General features: G+C 42.4%; 1 protein-coding gene across 5 annotated transcripts in view; it reads left to right on the forward strand.

Annotated features, from left to right (window-relative positions):
* The window catches only part of kalrna (kalirin RhoGEF kinase a), a 189886-nt gene that overhangs the window by 97446 nt on the left and 72455 nt on the right, over positions 1–19985 (forward strand). For 4 of the 5 annotated variants that reach the window (XM_039818007.1, XM_039818008.1, XM_039818009.1 and 1 more), the window contains 11 exons: positions 1672–1793; positions 2901–2967; positions 3088–3197; positions 4895–4964; positions 5098–5187; positions 6258–6350; positions 6841–6952; positions 7215–7405; positions 7768–7869; positions 8004–8152; positions 9086–9188. In XM_039818007.1, coding sequence (XP_039673941.1) covers positions 1672–1793; positions 2901–2967; positions 3088–3197; positions 4895–4964; positions 5098–5187; positions 6258–6350; positions 6841–6952; positions 7215–7405; positions 7768–7869; positions 8004–8152; positions 9086–9188 — 1209 coding nt within the window. Of the gene's footprint in view, positions 1–1671; positions 1794–2900; positions 2968–3087; positions 3198–4894; positions 4965–5097; positions 5188–6257; positions 6351–6840; positions 6953–7214; positions 7406–7767; positions 7870–8003; positions 8153–9085; positions 9189–18774; positions 19002–19985 lie in introns of those variants that run through there. The other variant, XM_039818011.1, reaches the window with a different exon arrangement.

Consider the following 19985-nt stretch of genomic DNA (forward strand, 5'->3'; position numbering starts at 1 on the left):
TCATCACCTTTTTTCCTTTGTGCCGCATTCTGTGGAGAAGGCAACGAGTACTAGCCAATCACAGTCAGAGGAGGGCGGGTGTTCCCGTAATGCGGATGGGGAAAAAAAGTCAATCAAATTACCATAAATAACAGGATGTGCTCCTGCCAATGGCTGTAAAAGAGTTCATTTGGCATGCGGATTGGAAAATTTCCCAAAAACTCTCTTGCACATTAATTGCTAGTGTGCCATTGATTGAGCTACTGCGTGCCAATGGTGGCCCCCGTGCCTAAGGTTGCTGACCCCTGCATTAGACTTAGATTACTCCGGATATTGAAACCAGGTAGGGGCCTTTGGTTTGGCCAAGTAAAGTTTGGTTTCAGATTATTGACAACAATCCATTTATAAGGAGTGTAAATGACACTGAGCACAATATTGATAATATCACGATACAGCAATTCTGCGATTATCAATATATTGCTATGCAGTCCATTAGTGATACGTCACGATATTGGTCTAACTATGAATACAAAATGCCCATGAAAAGGTTAAGTGCAGGTTTTCTGTATTTATTCACACCAAGTCCAAACTGTTAGAACACAGCACCATTCGGCAGCACGAGTTTTTCAGTCCATAAATTAAAACTACAGAATTATAGAGCTCAACAGTGTGGTTCTGGAAGTGAAAATCCCATTGATTTTCTCCATGGGGATTTAAATGATCAGCCTTAATGTCTAAACCATCCGAGGTGGACTGACCATGAGCTACAAGGATGTAAAACCAAAGTTCCTGCTCCTTCAAAAGCCAGAAGTCCGTATGAAATCAACCTTGTTTTAAAAAAACGTTTTATTCGCGATCTTATGGAGAAATACTTAACTACCCACAATCCTAAGCATAACAGCGACATCTCTAATTGGTCCAACTCCCTGTTGCCATGGAAATGTTTACCGTACCCGTGATCGGGTCGCGCTTTTACTTCATTGAAGTCTATGATAGTTTCTCTACACAGTCTTGTACCTTTGTCTTTTTTGCCATTTTCAAAATGTCTTTTGCGCCGAATCAAATGTTTTATGGTCACGATTCCTCTTGTACAGTAGATGGTTGGCTTGGTTCCAGACGTAAAACTCTTTATATAATCCATTTTTGAAACGTCATTGAAATAATTGAATGGGGTAAAACACTTCCGGGACCAGAGCCGTTAAAAAAGTAGGCGGCCACTGTTGAGCTCTATAGATCAGCTATGGGTCCAGACTTTGGACTTAAACGTGGCTGGGGCATCTGTCATTTTCCTCAAACTGCTGTCCCCCATCCCGTTGAAAACCTCTTTCCTTTTCGGCTAGTTAACTTATGTTCAAGTTTCCCTCATTCATGTTTTGAGTGTCCAGCCATAAAGTAATGACACTGGGAGCCGGGAAATCTATTTAGAGCGCCTATTGGGGGTGGGGAAAAAAAACAGTACAGCATAGTATCCCGATATTATCCATGGCAATGCTGTATCAATACACAGACGCCAAGTATCAATCTTTTATTATATATGTGTTGGTCAGTTTGTCTGCTTGATAATTCTATTTTGTAGCAATAAAAGTGAAGTGAGATGAACAAACAGAGAAATGTATCTTTTTAGATAAAACAGATGTTGACAAAGTTTCCTTTTTTTTGTCCCACCCTTACCATTTATGTTCCTCTATGCAGGACAATAAAGACTTGGAGTTGGACATTATCCCCGCCAGCCTGACCGACGACCCCGAGGTCAAACTGCGTGAGCCGAACCACGAGGTCAATGAGGAAAAGAGGAAGTCCGCCAGAAAGAAAGAGTGAGTACAGGAATGAAGGCGAGAACAGAGAGAGAGAGAGACACTTTGCTGCTTCCTAAATAGAAATTTAAAAACAAGTTGTTCTTCTACACTGTCTTACATGGAAGGTATAGGGAAGGTCGATTTTATCGGCCAATATTATATTAGGCATTTTCCAAACTATGGGTATCGGCATTTATAATGCCCGAATTAATAAATAAATAATACAAAATAATTTTAAATATTCATTCATCAGAACTATTTATAATGACAAATGATTCTAATAAATGAATATTAAAAAAAATTAAATAAAAATGGACGAAACGCCCTTCAACCATGTTATGGGTGTTGGCGTTGTATAGTTTGTCCACCAGAGGGCGCTCTACAACGTCCCTGTTGGCAAGGACTCATAAATAACTACAAATAACTAATGCTAAGGAAATCTGTTAATGTTTTGTTACGCGTTTCTGGATTTTAAAAAATATATATATATCGGCCGATATATCGGAATATGTGATTTTTAAATCATCAAAGATTTGTATTAGTATCAGCCTTAAAAATCCTTTATCGGTCGGGCTCTAATTTTAATGTAGTTTGTAAAACAACGGAGCTGCAGATCATGACCCAAACCTGAAACACATGAAGCATGTGAAGATGATAATATTGATATAAAATAGCAGCAGTAGTGTGCACGTAGGTAGGAATGAATTTGTATTTACTTTTTTATTCCTTTTTTATTTCTTTTTTTATAAATATGTTTAAAAATACAAAGAGGAGTACAGAGGTTATGTTGGCTTTGAACAGTGTTCAATTAAATAAAGTGTGTTGCTATTGCTCTTTGTAATCAACAACGAGAATGTCATGAATGTATGCAATACAGCAGTAATTCACCTATTTAACCAAATGTTTCCTATCCACTCCCAAGACAGCTTTTTCTCTATCTCGGAATTTTAAAGACATCAAAGACACATAATTGTGCTATAATTGTGCTAGTAGCATAATGTCTTTCAAATCTCCTCTGCAGCCTTCTTGTCTTGGAGGAACATCAATAATCAGACACAAAATAGGACCGATTGTAAAATTCATGCCATCTGATCCTTCTTTGTGGTGTTTGTTTTTTCTTCCCAGGTTCATCATGGCAGAGCTGCTGCAGACAGAGAAGACCTACGTCAGAGACCTCCACGAGTGTCTCGAGGTATGAAAAACCGTTCTGCTTGTCCAATTTTGTTTTGACACAACAGATATTTTCCTGTCATCCTTACGTCTGTCTGTCTGTCTGTCTGTCTGTCTGTCTGTCTGTCTGTCTGTCTGTCAGACCTACTTGTGGGAGATGACCAGCGGTGTGGAAGAGGTTCCTCCAGGCATCGCCAACAAGGAGCATATCATCTTCGGCAACATGCAGGATATCTGGGACTTCCACAGCAAGTGAGAGACGCAACACCTAAAGATATACGGATTTAAACGTCGGATATACTTGCTCCGTAGGCCTCCGTAGATGGCGCACGCTACGAGCATGCACGGAGAGCGAATTTACGAATCCTACTATGGCCACGCCAAGACCCGCCCTTCAATAGCAGCTCGATTGGTTGGGGTTAGGCATTGACCTCGAGTGGTTAAGGTTAGGATAGCCGATTGGTCAGGGGATAGGACCTGTACAAATAGGGTTATGTTACCTTGCGTAAGCATCATGGACACCTGGCCAATAATAGTGATTGAACGGCGGGTCTTGGCGTGGCCATAGTTGGATTCGTAAATTCGCACACGCAGACGACGCATTGTTCGTTGCAGTACTCTCCAAAACACCAGAGGGCATACAAACAAAATAATTTGTGAATAAGCAAGAAGTAGTAGAGAAGAAGAGAGTGGGAGTTAAGCAAAGCAGGCTGCCTGGCAACAGAAGAAAACAAATCCATGATAAACACTGACGTACCGCGAAACATTACAGTTATCTGCTCTAATCATTAACGTGACTGTCGTTTGTCTCCAAATCAAAGTGACTGTCTGCCAGTAACACCGTTAAGAACACTCTTTCCATGAAGTCGTTTTATTTAGCTTTGATAAAACGACCTCTCGGGCCTTACCTGCAACCAGCGCACAGCAGCGCAAAGCCCGACGCAAGTGTCTTTGCTAGTTTAAGATCGACGCAGTTGTCAATTTCGTACAGGGAGGTGTGTTCAGGTGCATTCTTGGCGCAATGCACCAAGGTACAAACGCACCTGGCTTTAAAAGGGAATGGGAGATGACACTCTGATTGGTTTATTAAATGTTACGCCCAAAACACACACTTATGATTAATTAAGACACCAATTACAACCCTTTTGAACCAGGCGCCCGGCGCACGGACCCTTTTTTCCGCCGTCAAACTAGCAAAAGTTGATTTGGACGCTAAAAGCACCTGCACCATGCGCTTCACGCCATGCGCTTAGATCGTTAAAATAGGGCCCCTCATGTTTTTCCACACTTTCCCCCAAAATGTTTCTTCTTTTCCCAGTGTGGTGTCTTTCTGACCACATCATACAGATGTTTGTAGAGGTGAACCTCTTTTTCCCAGCTGACCATGTTGAAATGAAAGCACAGGGCATGAAGTGGGCGCGTAGTTAAAAGAATTTGGAGGTGCACACATGCCAGCCCTGCTATTCTCTTAAAGAGATCGACGCACACATCAACGCACAAGTATAGACTTCAGGCCACTCACGTAGGCTACAGCGAAAGCTCTGCATAGAGCCTCCACCGAACCATAAATCAGGCTTAAAGCAACACCAAAGATTCTTTTGTACCTTAAAATAATGTTTCCAAAATCGTTTCAGTGGTTCATCAACTCGTAACAGGGCGAACGGCACTTCTGCATTCGCTTTGCGGCCCTCTATTGGCTATAACCGCACTATGCTAAGTTCGCCACATCGGGTAGCGGATGTGTAGTTCGAATGAGACATACGACAGCGATAATGGACAATTCCGCTTCCAACCTGCAGGGGGACTGAAGAGGAAAAGTGCTTTGGTGTTGCTTTAAGGCCAAGTGGCCTTGACATTCCAGGCCTGGGTCCAGACATGTTCATTTTGTTTTTCTATGTTCCTTTTAAATTGTGATCTTTCGCTGTGTGCGTACGTGTTTGTGTTTCCAGTATTTTCCTGAAGGAGCTGGTGAACTATGAGCAGCTACCAGAGGATGTCGGTCACTGCTTCGTCACCTGGGTGAGAGTCGGCCCTTTTCTCCAGATATCAGAACAAAAATGTCATCTGTCTATTAAAGGGGGTGGGCTTGAATAGAACATAATAAAAATGACCATGTACAAATATTTTCTACACCTCTTCTCCCGTTTTCCAGGCTGACAAGTTCCACATTTACGTGGATTACTGTAAGAACAAGCCAGACTCCAGTCAGCTTATCCTGGAGCATGCCGGCACCTTCTTCGACGTGAGTAAACTCTTCATCACTCTGCCACAGATCCATTCACGTCACGTAGGCGCATAAACAATACTAAAATGAAAACAACTCCTTTTATTCCATCTAATCATTAGAAAAAGTGCTAATTCTGGAACAGAAATGTCTCCTGCACTGTAACCACCTCTGTCTGAGTAAAGTGGCCCAGTCGGGGCTTCTTCTTTAAATCTTCTAAACCATGGATCTAAAACAGGGGGTCCGCGACCCCTAAGGGGCCCTCAGCATTACTGCAGGGGGCCCGCCTGATTATCGTTCAAAGAATCATCATAATAGTTTTTTTTTTATTTATTTTTTAAAATCTAAATATGTCTGAAAATATACATTAACATGAATCTGACACATTATTAGCAATGCCTTTTTGCTAAGAAAAAGAACATCTAATTTACACAATATTGATCATAGGCTTACTATAGGTAAGACAATTAAAAGTGTAAAAATAATATGTGAATATCAATTTTCATCCATCCGGCCCAGTTTAATATGCTATTAAATGTTATACAACGTATGTTTTTGGGGGTCCCTGCTCCGTCTCTCTTTTAGCTAAGGGGTCCTTGGCCTAAAAAACTTTAAAGTCCCCTGTTCTAAACAACAATTGTCATATCAAGGAAATCTCATTCTATACATGCCTACCCCTGTACAAATTTCAGGGAAATAAACAGAAGACTGAAGCAGTATTCTGTCATGATTAAAGTGTTGCTTCAGTACAAAACACAACAGTCAACGTTTTTTTTTTAAGATGGATGCTTACTGTGGAGCGTGAACAAGATAAACAGGACTCCAATCTCTCATTTGAATTAGCCACTCCTGTAGGTACTCTGTCAAGCAAATTGCTTCCATTAGGAGCGGGACATTGTGTGCAGCGGCAGGTTTCTAATTTCCCTCCTGCAGATTCTGGTGGTGAAAGTGTAGTTCACCTGTTTTGTCAGCAGATGGTGCTTTTTGGTCATTGTAAAAGTTCCCCACCAACCAGCCGCATGCAGAATTGATCAGTTATGAAAATTGCATTCATTTTATGTTAGTATTTGCTGTAATTTTTTTGACAGGACATTCAGCAGAGACGTGGACTGGCTAACTCCATCTCCTCCTACCTCATCAAACCAGTCCAAAGGATCACCAAGTACCAACTACTGCTTAAGGTAGACCACGCACGCACACACACACACACACACACACACAACATTTTGGCCCAGACCCAACATGTTCTGGACTGGACTGATACACACTTGGTACACACGTACACCTGCTACACATGCACATCTGCTGCTGCTGCACACACACACACACACACACACACACACACACACACACACACACACACACACACACACACACACACACACATCATCACATCAATAATATCATTATACACACACAATATACCCACACACACACACACACACACACACACACACAACCACACTAAACCTTCACACAAAATTGTGGGATACAAAAAAAGTGAAAATGTCGGTCAAATCACCATATGTGCAAACTGAGGGAGAGTCAGGAAGTAATAACCAGGGCTCATGGAATATGTAGTCTAAATGTGGAGATAGAATAGCACGCAAAATAGTTATCAATCATGTTTTTCGGCTCTCACGTTTGATATGCTCTCCTCTCCCACTGCAGGAGCTACTGTCGTGCTGTGAGGAGGGTAAAGGGGAGATTAAAGATGGCTTGGAGGTGATGCTCAGTGTTCCGAAGAGAGCTAATGATGCCATGCATCTCGCCATGTTGGAGGGTAAGACACTGGCCATTCTGTGGTAGAATTATGGTAAAGTTGCCAACATAACTTCTGTTCTTACTGGAATTGATATTATTTGTCTGGAAAAGGATTTCTAAACTTGTTTGCCAGAAGTGTTTTTTTTCTTCTAGATTTAATACATACAAATCTTTGAATCCATTAATTACTTTCTGATAACCATTTTCTAAAGAAATACCATGAGTTTGCTGTATTTCCTATGCCACCTAATGACTAATGTCTTGGTCCTCCTGCTCCTCAGGCTTTGAGGAAAACCTGGAGGTGCAGGGCGAGCTGATCCTGCAGGACAGTTTCCAGGTTTGGGATCCACGCTCGCTGATCAGGAAGGGGCGGGACCGACACCTCTTCCTGTTTGAGTTCTCCCTGGTCTTCAGCAAGGAGATCAAAGACTCAGCTGGCAGAACCAAGTACCAGTACAAGAACAAACTACTGGTGCGTGTATACGTGTGGGTGTGTGTGTGTGTGTGTGTGTGTGTGGGTGTGTGGGTTTCTGAGTGTGTGTGCAGCAGGTGTGTATCAATCCAGTCCAGAGGTCACCTCACTGTTAGATTGCTTTCATCTTCTCTGTTTACTGTGTGTGTGTGTGTGTGTGTGTGTGTGTGTGTGTGTGTGTGTGTGTGTGTGTGTGTGTGTGTGTGTGTGTGTGTGTGTGTGTGTGTGTGTGTGTGTGCGTGTGCGTGCGTGCGCGTGTGTGTAAGAATAGCTGCTGTGTGTTTCAATCAAACAATTGATTAGCTTTCAGTGACTCACATTTTTGTGAATTAAACATCTTCCCCCCCTTTGGTGCCCTGCAGACATCGGAGTTGGGGGTGACCGAGCACATTGAGGGCGATCCATGTAAATTTGCTCTTTGGGCAGGGAGAACCCCCTCCTCAGATAATAAAACGGTGCTAAAGGCAAGTAAAAATACACTTTTTAAATGAAAACCAACGTTTGTGTCCTGTGATTAGATGTGTACTCGCCGGTTTGCTGCAATTAAGAGGCGTTGTACTGCACGCTAATAAAAGGTACTCTGTTGTTCCTCCTCCAGGCGTCCAACGTGGAAGCTAAACAGGAGTGGATCAAAAACATCAGGGAGGTGATCCAGGAGAGGATGACTCACCTGAAGGGGGCGCTCAAGGAGCCTCTTCATCTGCCTAAAACACCAGCACTGACCAAACCTAGGAATAACACTAAGAGGTAAAGAAATACGCACAAACAAGCGCACACACAAACACACAACCATCATTCAATCTTTTTGGTGCGGAAATGCCTTCAAACATTGAATTGCCATCATTGAACAGAAACATTTCATAAGCGGAAATGTTCACACTGAGGACTGAAGAGTTGTCACCAAAGGGTTGAAAGGTATTTTGTCACTGGGAGAAATAGCCTGTTAGAGGTTACAAACATTGTGAAAGACAAACTCAGGAGCAGCACAACTCATTTTCCATACGTGAAGAAAGTTCGGGAGACTTTGATGAACTACGCAGGAGCATTTAATGAATTGAGGAGAATTTAGGATCACAAAGTATGGCGTAGGTGCCATCCCAATTCTCTGAAGTTCCTGTCTTCCTGAAGGTGTATTTAAACTCATGCTGGAGGCGTTAAGTGAAGCTGAACCTTTTAAATGTAAGCAAAGATATTGCAGGCGCCTTAAACACAGATGCTAAAACCTAGTTCAGCCTAGTCTCGCATTGCCAGACCTTCCTCCACAGCACTGCGGAGGAGGGTCTGGCTAGTCCACACAGCATTTGAGGAATTTGAGCTATCATTCCTCAGATGCTTATGAAACAAGGAGATTTGGGACTTGACTGTTGCCACAACTTGAAAAGCGTCAGCATTATAAACAGTGTCGCTGCGGGCAGAAACCTTTCTTTTTTGAGATTTAAAACGTGTGTGAGCACAAGTGTTAATATTGTCCTAACTGTTATATCACCAAAGGTGACAGCATCAGTGACTATGTTTACATGCAAATAATGTTCCCGTTTTTGCCCTTATACAAATTAGTGTGCATGTAAATGTACTCAGTGTTATCGCACTGAAATGGTTTGTGTTTGCCAATGATTTAAACAAAGATATTGTTGATTGTGCGTGTGTGTGTGTGTGTGTGTGTGTGTGTGTGTGTTTCAGGGAGGGAGGTGAAGATGGAGACAGTCAGGGAGATGGCAGCAGCCAACCGGATACCATCTCCATCGCCTCCAGGACGTCCCAAAACACGGTAGACAGCGACAAGGTATGTGTTGAAGGAGGGGAAAGGAGTTAGAGGCAGCTGATTGAGACTTGCGCTGGATCTGACTTACCCTAAATTAGGGCTGGGCAATATGGAGAAAATCAAATATCACAATATTTTTGACCAAATACCTCGATATCGATACCGCAACGATATTGTAGTGTTGACTATCGGTGCTTTCACAAAATATTTACACAATGAGATTTTTGATAAATAATCACCAGTAATGTGGATAAAATGACTAAGTGGGTAAAAGCAAATAATAGAACAGTTACAACAGTCTGGTAAGTTCAGAAAATGACATCACTTTACTGTAATGCAGCCTTTAAAACCAGGAAAAGACAACACTTATGTCATATCACGATATTACGATATCCAAAATCTAAGACGATATCTAGTCTCATCATGATATTGATATAATATCGATATATTGCCCAGCTCTACCCTAAATTGTATCTCCCGGCTCCTCCACTTGCTTCCCTTCCTCGCGTCTTAGTCCGTCCTACCGAGGAAGCATGGGAGAAACGCAAGGGAATTATGCGAGGAGAGAGGAAACGAGGAAATGGGTTCTAAAGGGATGAGACGTCCTTTCCTCTGAAGTGTCACATGCATTCGTCAGCTGTGTGGGCGGAGTTAGCGACGGCTTTCAGCTGCATGGCTTCCACTCATTTGATAGCTCCTCGACTCCTCGGTCCTCGCCTGAACCGGATGTTGTTCTGTCCCTCCTCGGTGAAGGCCGTCTCAGAGCTCCTATTTCGTCCCCCGAGGACCGAGCATCAAGGAAGGATCATCGAGGAGCTACAGCCGAGGATACACGAGAGCCGCCTTCCCGGAAGCTGTGCAGCTGAAGGAGTTGCTAAGAGGACAGGACGTCTAATCCCTCTAAAACACATTTGCTCGTTGCCTCTCTCCTCCCATGATTTTGTCGCGTCTCTCCCGGGCCTCCTCGGTGGGAGGGACCAGGACGCGAGGAAGGGAGAGCAAGTGGAGGCTTCGAGGAGGCAATTTAAGTGCTAAGGGACGTAACCCTGGAAGGCCGCTCTCGTGTATCTCCGCCTGTAGCTCCTCAGAGATCCCTCCTCGATCCTTGCTCCTCGCTCCTTGGGGCAGAAATAAGATCTTTGAGACGGCCTTCACGAAGAAGGGGGACAGAACAACTGTTGGTTCAGCCGAGGACCGAGGAGTCGAGGAGCTATCACATAAGGGCCACGAGATTGCAGCCGGGGTCATGAGATGCAGCACTAGAGAAGTGGGATTCAGCCAGAGACTTGCCGTGCGTTCACAGACATCGGGGAAAAAAAGATTTTCCCCGCAAAAACGTCACTTCCTGTGGGAATCAGAGGTGGGAAACTGGGGCTAGATTTTGCTAACCGAGTTCCCCAGCTGGTGACGCGCTGTTGTCAACTGACGTTTGATGGAGGCGACTTTGGTTCACTGAAAATATTTCAATGACAATAAACTGTTTATTGTGGACAAACGCCTCTGCCAAGAAACATACACAGACATAACATGTTTCAAATTATTCATAAATAGGCCCACGTATAAAAAAAACAAAACCTTATCCGTGTCCTTTCCCGTTCGTTGTCCTGCAGATAACAAACACCTGTCCATGTGCTGTTTGGATGCTCGTATAAGAAAACAGCAGCAAATCTTTTGTTATTTTGGCCTCCATGTTTTCACACACCTGATGCTAGAGCAACGTCCAACAGTTGGTGGCAGTCATGCAACAAGTTGTTATGCCAAACGCCAATATAACAGAAGAAGAAGAACACGCATCCCGACCATGTGAGCGCTGGCAGTCAGCAAAACAACGTAATGACGGGGGCAGTCCCTGTTTATTCCCAGGTGGCATGAACGCGCCATTGCTCTGTGGCCCTTGATGAGCTGATGACCCACAGCTGTGTCAGCGCTACAGGGTCTCCCATGCATCTACAATGGGCAGAAGCAGGGGCTGTGCGTTTTGCCAGTGGCAGAAAGATGTTTGTGCACATGTGAAACACAACAAAGTGAGATACTGTGCAGCACCACAATTGTGTGTTTGTGAAGGTTAGGTTATGTGTGTAGTTGAAGTATCCCGCAATGTCACCATATGAACAGAGGAGCAGTCGGCAATGAAAAACCTCTTCAGGTTGTGTGCAGGCGGCTGTTCCGATGCCGCCTACCAACCACCCTCTCACAAACAAGTAAGCCCATCTTTAAGCTCTTATTTTTACAGTCCACCAGAATTTAAGTGCACAAAAGATAAGAAGTCCTGTCCCCCTTGGTTTTTGTTGTAGAGGAGATTTTGTAATGCACATGTCCTTTGTTCGCATGTCCTTTATCCTGAGCTACACCTCGATTCAATTATTAAATGAAATTGTTGTTTAGGAGCAGGGTTTCTCAACCTTTGTCCATCATGGCACTCCTCCTGTGCTTTGCACTGCTTTAGTACATTCTGATACAGTACATGTTTTTGGAAGAAGGCAAGCGAGCAACAGGCAACAACCATTTATAACTTGTATATTGTCATTTGATTTGCATAATCAGATGTTTGCTGAATTACACAGTGAGTCCAGTTGTTTACTTGTAGGGCAGGTTAATTAGCAGTCAAGCAACAAATCATTACATTTACAGACTTTGAATGGAGTTTGATGTGGCAGTTGTTTTAGTGGGTCCGATTCCTTAATTGTATTAGTTATTTTGATTTGAACTGGTTGTTGTCTCCAGTGTTGCCACAGTACCTCCCTTTTCACTGCTACTAACACATACACACACACACACACACACACACACACACACACACACACACACATACATCCAGCCACCCACCCACACAGATGTCTGTCATGGCCTCCCACTGTTGTGTTACACAGTGCGGCCTTTTCACCGTGCAACCCCACGCCTACACACTACCCTGCCTCTAAATGTCAGCACCATGAACACACACACACTAATCAGAGAGGCTTTAGCAGTGCGGTGCGTGTGTGTTGTATGTCAACTTGTTTGCTCCTCTCCCTTTTTTTTTCTCTCCCATTATCAATATCACTCTTGTATTGTCACGTCTATATGTGTGTACAGTAAATGCATACATAAACTTAATTAATACCATGCACATACAGGTCTACTGTAACTCTGCATATCTTTATGTGGTTTTATATTGCATGTCTGTGTTGTTCTCCCCACCTCTTCCTGTCCAATGAAAACATCATAATGCATTTTTTCTCCAGTTCTTTTGGAGTGTGGGTGTGCTGTTGTTATGGTCCAGTTTATTGTTTCTAGGATTTAAAAGACTCTAGCTAGCTATTCTTGGATCCTCCTCTTCGGTTTTTCTGAAGGGGAAAAAAAAAAAAGAAAAAAAAAAAAGAAGAAGAATCCTAAATTTGTCTTGATACGTTTCATATTTCATATGCTGACACAGCAGACCGCGGCTTTAACTGAGCTGGATTTCTTGGATGCAGATTTACTTTTTCATTTACACTGTGTGTAATTAGGTTTTACAATGAGTTTGAGGGCTCTTTTGTGATGTGACAACGGAATAGAAACTTGGAAACATACTGTACATGGCTGTGCTGTAAGTTATAAAAATCTGTACTAAACAGGGCTCTGTTTAACATTGGATGTGAAGGGATGCCATTCCCCCCCCCCCAAACAATGTTTTTTTTTTTTTGTGATAAATTGCCATCTTCCCTTCCATTTTTTTCAACCAATTTGCATATAGTGGTGTCCCATTTCATAGGGAAAGATCTTCACCCGTACTTCTACTACATCGAGGGGACTTTACTGTCGAGGGAGAAATGGGACAGGGCCTTAGGCTACATTGACATTGCTACGTTTTGGTTTAAAAAGCGAATATCTTTTGCTACGTGTACACCGCGCCATTCCCCCTGCTCTGGTGTTTCAGAGCCCCTAAACATTTGAGACATTTGAAAACACTTCTGACCCCGTTTTGGTTTGGAATCTGCGGGGCTGTGTTGCAGTTTCAACGGCCGCAAACGGAGACCTTTGGCAACGCCACCTGATTGGGTCATGACGTCTCGTTCTCTGAGACTAAGCTTACTAACGTTACCATGGCAACTACCAGCAACGGGCAGAGTATACATGCTGCCTCCTGTTTACCCCGTGTGTGCCCAGTATACGAGAATGTCGATGAGATACGCGGTTTGGGCGTGTTACACTGTTAGGAAAGTCCGTAGAAATACAGTTAATATGAAGGAATTTTCTGTAATGATTTTTCATTTTTCACAGATGTTTTCCGTATTTTTATTTTTTTTATTTTTTTTTTAATTAACAGAAATGTCCGTTTAAAAGGTACAGAGGATATACTGTAAATTTACAAAATGTTCTGTTTTTGGATTAGCAGGAATGTCCGTAAACGGGAAAGGTACTGGTAAATTTCTGCCAGGACATTATGCGTTTTTCTACGGATTCTTTTCTTACAGTGTAGTTTAACCGGAGAATAGTTCTTCTACTGGAGCTAAAAACACTCGTGTGCACGGAGTTTGCTTTTGGCTCAAAACTCCACTTAACAACCAAAACGTAGCGATGTAAACGTAGATGCCTAAGCTGGTTAGAGAGATTACTGTACTTTGTTTTTTTACCCCAGAAGGGAAGTGGAAGCGTGGCAGTACTCTTGTATGTGAAGGGCGGTGGTTGTTGAGTTCCCATGGCTCTGCAGGCCCTCCAGGGATGAATTATCATAAAGTATACCAATTCCTTGTGTATTTTGACATTAAGACAAGTCAATATATGGTGTTTATTGAACCAATTATCAGATCAGGCATGTTTGTTTAACGCTGAGGCACTCTTTAAGGGATAGTTGGTGGTGATGGCGCAGTGGAAATAACACATGCCTTTGGTGTGGGAGATCCGGGTTCGATTCCCACTGCGATACATCAACCAATGTGTCCCTGAGCAAGACACTTAACCTCTAGTTGCTCCAGAGGCGTGCGACCTCTGATATATAGCGATTGTAAGTCGCTTTGGATAAAAGCGTCAGTAACCTGTCAGTAACATGTAATGTAGTTGAGATATTTTGATTTGAAGTGTGGTTGTGTGAGCTACTCCTCCATAGTCAGTGTGTTAGCTACAGTAGATGGCGGTCGGCTCGGCCCCCAGTCAGAAGCAGGCTAATTTGTAAAGTAACTTAAAAAAACAGTGTCAAATATCCCTTTCATAATAATTAGGAACAGTGTATAGTGTGTGCCCAACTCCCTGTGGAAGAGCATTAAAGAGAGCAAACCATAATGCAGTGAACTAAAACTTTATTTTGATATCAATAAACAGATTCCTGCTCAATGGTCAGTTACTTTACAAATTAGGATTTTTGCACACAAAATATACGTAGCTTATAAAATACGATGTTTTATTAGAAATTAGACTACCCAACAATAGAGCGGAAGTCTAGCTGAAATGATTAGACCATTAAACACTTGATTGACAGAACTGTTCTGATAATTTCCAGTTTCTAAAATGTGCATGAAGTACTTTTAATACATTTCCCTGATGATACTTGCATACTTTCATTTAAGTAACATTTTCAATGCAGGACTTTTACTTGTAACACAGTATTTTTTACAGTGTGGTATTAGTACTTTTTACTTAAGTAAAAGATCTGCATACTTCTTCCACCGCTGTATACATCCGTGCTCTCTCCAAAGCTCCTTTTTGATAAAACCAGTAATTTTACCTCGCAGAACACAGAATTAGCTCGTCTACCACAAACAAGCTATCTGATCGAGGCAGCGGTCGAACTGCACATCCCGTGTTCTGCGAGGTAAAATGAATGTTTTCGTCAAAGGAGTCTGGTGGCTTTGATGGGAGTGATAAAACGGAAAATTTGAATGTTGGCTCTAAGGTGCCAAAAACAATTAAGACAGGTTCTGGTTCAATATGTTAATGTTGCTTTCTTTTTTCTCCTTACTGCCCCCTTTTCCCATTAACATCTTTGTACCTTTCCTTGCCTCGCCCGGTTATCTTGTCTGTCACACTCGTTCTCTCCTCCTTTCGAGATGCACACACCCACCCACAACTAGTTGCCTCTTTTGCAATTCATGTCTTCGTTCTCAATTTTCAAATATATCCCTCTGTCTCGCTTTTTCTGTCTCTCTCTCCCCCGCTCTCTCCCTTACACTATAATAACAGCCCAGCATTGGCATAGTCAGATGTTCCACTGCTGTCTGGGTCTAGAGGTGTGTGTGTGTGTGTGTGTGTGTGTGTGTGTGTGTGTGTGTGTGTGTGTGTGTGTGTGTGTGTGTGTGTGTGTGTGTGTGTGTGTGTGTGTGTGTGTGTGTGTGTGTGTGTGTGTGTGTGTGTGTGTGTGTGTGTGTGTGTGTGTGTGTGTGTGTGTGTGTGGCGAGACAGGGTGGGAAGCTACTGTTTCTGGTGGTTTTTGGAGGAGTTTTATATGACGAATGCCTTTTTTTTTTTCTCTCTTTGTAGAGGTTTTTTTCTGTTTGCCTCTCTCCTTCTCTCTGTCTCCTACAGCTGACAGAAAAATACAATCTTGTTACCGTGCTTATATAGACCAGTGCAGACGTACGGGAGTTTTAACTCTTGTTAGTGTCATCTGTTACTATAGGACAGTTTTTTTTTTTTTTTTTTACATCCTGTGGCAATCATTACCCTTACGTATTTGGATAGTGCACTTTAAAATAATAAATAATAATTGAGACCTGTGTAGTCCAGTACATTAGATTTGAAATGACACTAAAGAGATTAATGTGCTGACTTAATCTTATAACCGTGATCGGCAGTGTTTACATCCATATTGTTCACATTAATTGTAAGAATTAAAGACCTTGATATACTGTACAAAGTCCTCTGATTTTTACTACAGTCAACATTATTGTAGAGGACCTCCAAATTCAATCTGAAAGTTTACAGAGCTAAAACAATGAGAACTGATATGTCTCACCAGAAATACATCCTCACTTAAAACAACCTGTATTTTTCTGTCAGGTGGTCCCTTGTAGTTGTGTCAGTAATGACTGCCTGCTCTAATTAGCATAAGTGGAAGTAGCAAAAGGTCAGTGTGAATGGTTGGGCATGCAAAGTTTGTGAATTTGACATTAGAGACCATGGTTTCGTGACCTTTTCCCCTACCAAATGATATGTCAGCCCTGTGATCTTTTGTTGACATACCGAGGTTCCAGCCAGTTCTGGAACATCTTGTCATATATGTCCGTTCTGTGACGTCACGTGGAATGTCTTTTCTGTGACGTTTCTTGGTGCAATGAGCCAGCTGTGGTTTAGTCTTTTGGTCTTAATGTTATTTAAAGCATGGTTCCAGTGGTTGACAGCTTGGCAGCCCTCACGGCTCTACCACAGCCCTGTAGGTCAGAGGACAAACACTTTTTTTTAGCCTTCAGTTGGAGAATAAACTTGTGTTTTTCTGTGAGCCAGGACCAATTCAACTTAGTACTCATGTAGGACTGCATATGCATTACTGGTTGGAAAGGAGCTCCGCAGCCTCTAAATCCATTTTTATCCCTGCGCCTTGAATGAATTGACGCCTGGCTTTAGTCTATCAGGCTGAGTCATCCAGAGTAATGATTTCTGCCCAGAAGTTTAAAGCCCAGTGGACCCAAATTAGATCAAAAACAAATAATTTTTTTGCTGGTATTTAGCATTGTCTGTTGGTTTGGCGGTCGGTCTGCCACTTTAGTCCAGACAAAAATAACTCAATAACTCTTGGCTGAATTGCCATTACATTTGGCAGAAATATCAAGTGTCTCCCACAGGATGAATCCATAGTGACTTTGGGGATACCCTGACTTTTCCTCTAGCGCCACCATGAGGTGGACATTTGAGTCAAAAATCTCTACAACTTTTGGATGGACTGCCATGAAATTTAGTACTATCATGTCGCCCTCAGGATGAACCCTGATAAAGATTAATGCTGAACATCAGCATGTTAGCATTGTCATTGTGAGCATGTTAGCATGCTGGCATTAGCACGTAGCTCAAAGCACTGCTGTGCACAAGTAACGGCAACACAGAGCTTCTGGCAAGGCTGTCGACGCTTTACTCTGGTTTGAACAAAACGATTTTGGATCTGTGGCACCAGAATTGAAATTCCCTTCATTTCAATTGGGTCTGATTGGCAGCACAAATCTTACAGATGCATATCTCAAACGTATGTAAACTAAACTATCTGCACGGCAAGAAACCGAACATGTCCGTTGCTCTCAGAGTAGGGCAAACGTCAGACTTCAGAGATTTGGTCCAAAGTATACTGGAGCACTCGGACTATAGTTAACACTTTATTTCAATCAGGAGAGACTTTGTTGCAGATATGTAAATGGACTGTTTTTATATAGCGCTTTTCTAGTCTTAACGACTAGCTACTCGGAGTGCTTTAACATAGTACAGGAACCATTCACACAGATTCATACACTGTGGCCGAGGCTGCCGTACAAGGTGCCACCTGCTCATCAGGTAAACACTCCCACACATTTACACTCCGATGGCGCAGCATCGGGGGCAACTCGGGGTTCAGTGTCTTGCCCAAGGACACTTTGGCATGGAACTGCAGGGCCAGAGATCGAACCACCAACCTTCCAATTGGCAGGCAACCTCTCTACCACTTAGCCACAGCCGCAAACATTTATTTGTAAGTTACAAGTGCAAAGTAAGAAGGTACATAAACTTTGGAGATTAGACTCCATCGTAAAAAGGTGTGTGTGTGTGTATGTATGTATGTATGTATGTGTATGTGTATGTGTATATGAAAAGACAACGATTTAAAACATGGTTGTCATACAGTGATTGGCTTGAACATACGTGCCCGATTCGGATTGGTTTACACAAACGTAAACAAGCTGATCAGTTTAAGAGAACAGTGTTAACGTTAATGAAGTCTCCCTGACAGAATTCACGCTGAGCTACATTAGAGGACAAACGTTTCGACGCTAGGTGCATCTTCATCAGATTCGAGAGGTTTTTCCTGCATTTTGTGCGAACTGACCCTGTAATTGGTAACAGCCAGACCACCATTTAGCACGATATCCAATCATTTCCCTTCTGGTTCCACATGTTTTTAATATCGCATGTGTGTAAGTCGAGGAGAACTTAATTAGCATTTTACTGTACATGTGACATTTGGCATTGCTGCATTAAAGTGTCTAAAAGGAGTTGTGCAGTTGGATACAGGCCACATCAACAGGGAATCTCCCTGACGGATATGTTGAACTAACGTTGGCAACCCTGATTGGTTTTGTCCCAGTATGTATCAAATCGAGTGTATGTGTCTGAAACGTTTTTAATTAATTTATTCACACTTCTTTCATAGCTTGGTTCTGTGCAACTGTCAAGACAAACTCAAGTAAACGTAAAAACAAAAGTAATATATAACTACTTTTGAAAGTACCTAAATATTACAATACAATGATGTACTTTTCAAAGTGTTCCAGCATACAGATGCAACACTTAAACTGGCTGGCAATTGTTTAAACGTGTGTGTTCTCATGAATCAAATGCATTCAGTGTCGGGTTCAGACTGAAACCGTACAGTAGCCATCTGCTGGTCATATGACTTCTGTGTGTGTGTGTCTCTCTCTCCCTCTCTCTCTCTCTCTCACACACACACACACACACACACACACACACACACCCCAAGAAGAGTGCCGTCTGATACAAAGCTATGGCTGTTTGTTCAAAGAGAGAGAGAGGGGGAGAGACAGTGTGAGGGCGTGTTTGTGTGTGTGTGTGTGTGTGGCAAAGACACAAACGAGGGAGTTGTCAAGGACAGAGAGAACGACAGAGAGAGAGGGAGACAGAAGAGGAAAGATCGACATGCCAAAGTGGATGAGCTTTAAACTGTTCAAAGAGAGCAGCAGAGTGAGTACAAACTGCTGGGCTACACACTGTACACTATCTGCTCAAACTAGACTTTACATGAAGCACTGTTTTCATTCAGTACTGTCGTAATGACAAATAGGCTGCTTGTCTATGTGTGTGTCTGGAAGTAACACAGTAATGTTTAACAAGTTTGGTGAATTTTGCTGTAAAATTGATGCAAGAATATAGTGAAATAAAAGGTGTAATTAGGTTTTATTTATTTTTTTATTTTGTGCTCTGGCTAGATGCTGGTAGAAATATTTACATCTGTCATGATTTAAGGTGCTTGAGTGTTAAAGAAGAAGCGACTTGGTCACAATACATTTGTATGCTCCTATGGAGAACAAACCACTTTGTGAATGAATCTTGTTGAAAAAAACTAAATCTTTGTGCAGCCCACCTCCTGCAGCTGTCAAGAGTTTGGACGGAAAAAAGTGTATTGAGGTTTTTGGTCACTGTTGGTTTGGCCACTGATTCAGATGCTGATCCAGATCATACGTGCTGTTGACTTTCACTTAGTGTGTTGTAAAGCTGGACTGCAGGAGGGAATGTGTGTGTACTTGGGTAGGTTAATGGTTAAACAGGGTGTGTGTGCCAGACAGACAGACAGGAAACAGGCCATTAGCTGCCACAGAGAAACAGGATAAATAAAATGCTTGCGTCCAGACGGCTGAATGGAAGCGAGTTTGATTCAGGTTACAGAGCAGACTCACTGGAAAAAGAGTCTCCATCCACATCACTGACAAACTTGTTACATGAAGTTTGTGTATTAACCTTACAGAAAGTCTTGACATAGACGCTACACTCGCTGCAATAGAATCTGTGTGTTTATGTGCAGCCATCGCAGTTCAAAAGAGGACATAATCTATAAATGAGCTCATGTTTCAGAATTTTGTTAGACTTAATGCCTTTGTTTTTATGGAATGTAATTTTATTCAATATTAAATAAATACATGAAAAAATGAATAAATATGCCTTTGAAAT

The sequence above is a fragment of the Perca fluviatilis genome, chromosome 12 (assembly GCF_010015445.1).
Source record: "Perca fluviatilis chromosome 12, GENO_Pfluv_1.0, whole genome shotgun sequence".
NCBI lineage: Eukaryota > Metazoa > Chordata > Actinopteri > Perciformes > Percidae > Perca > Perca fluviatilis.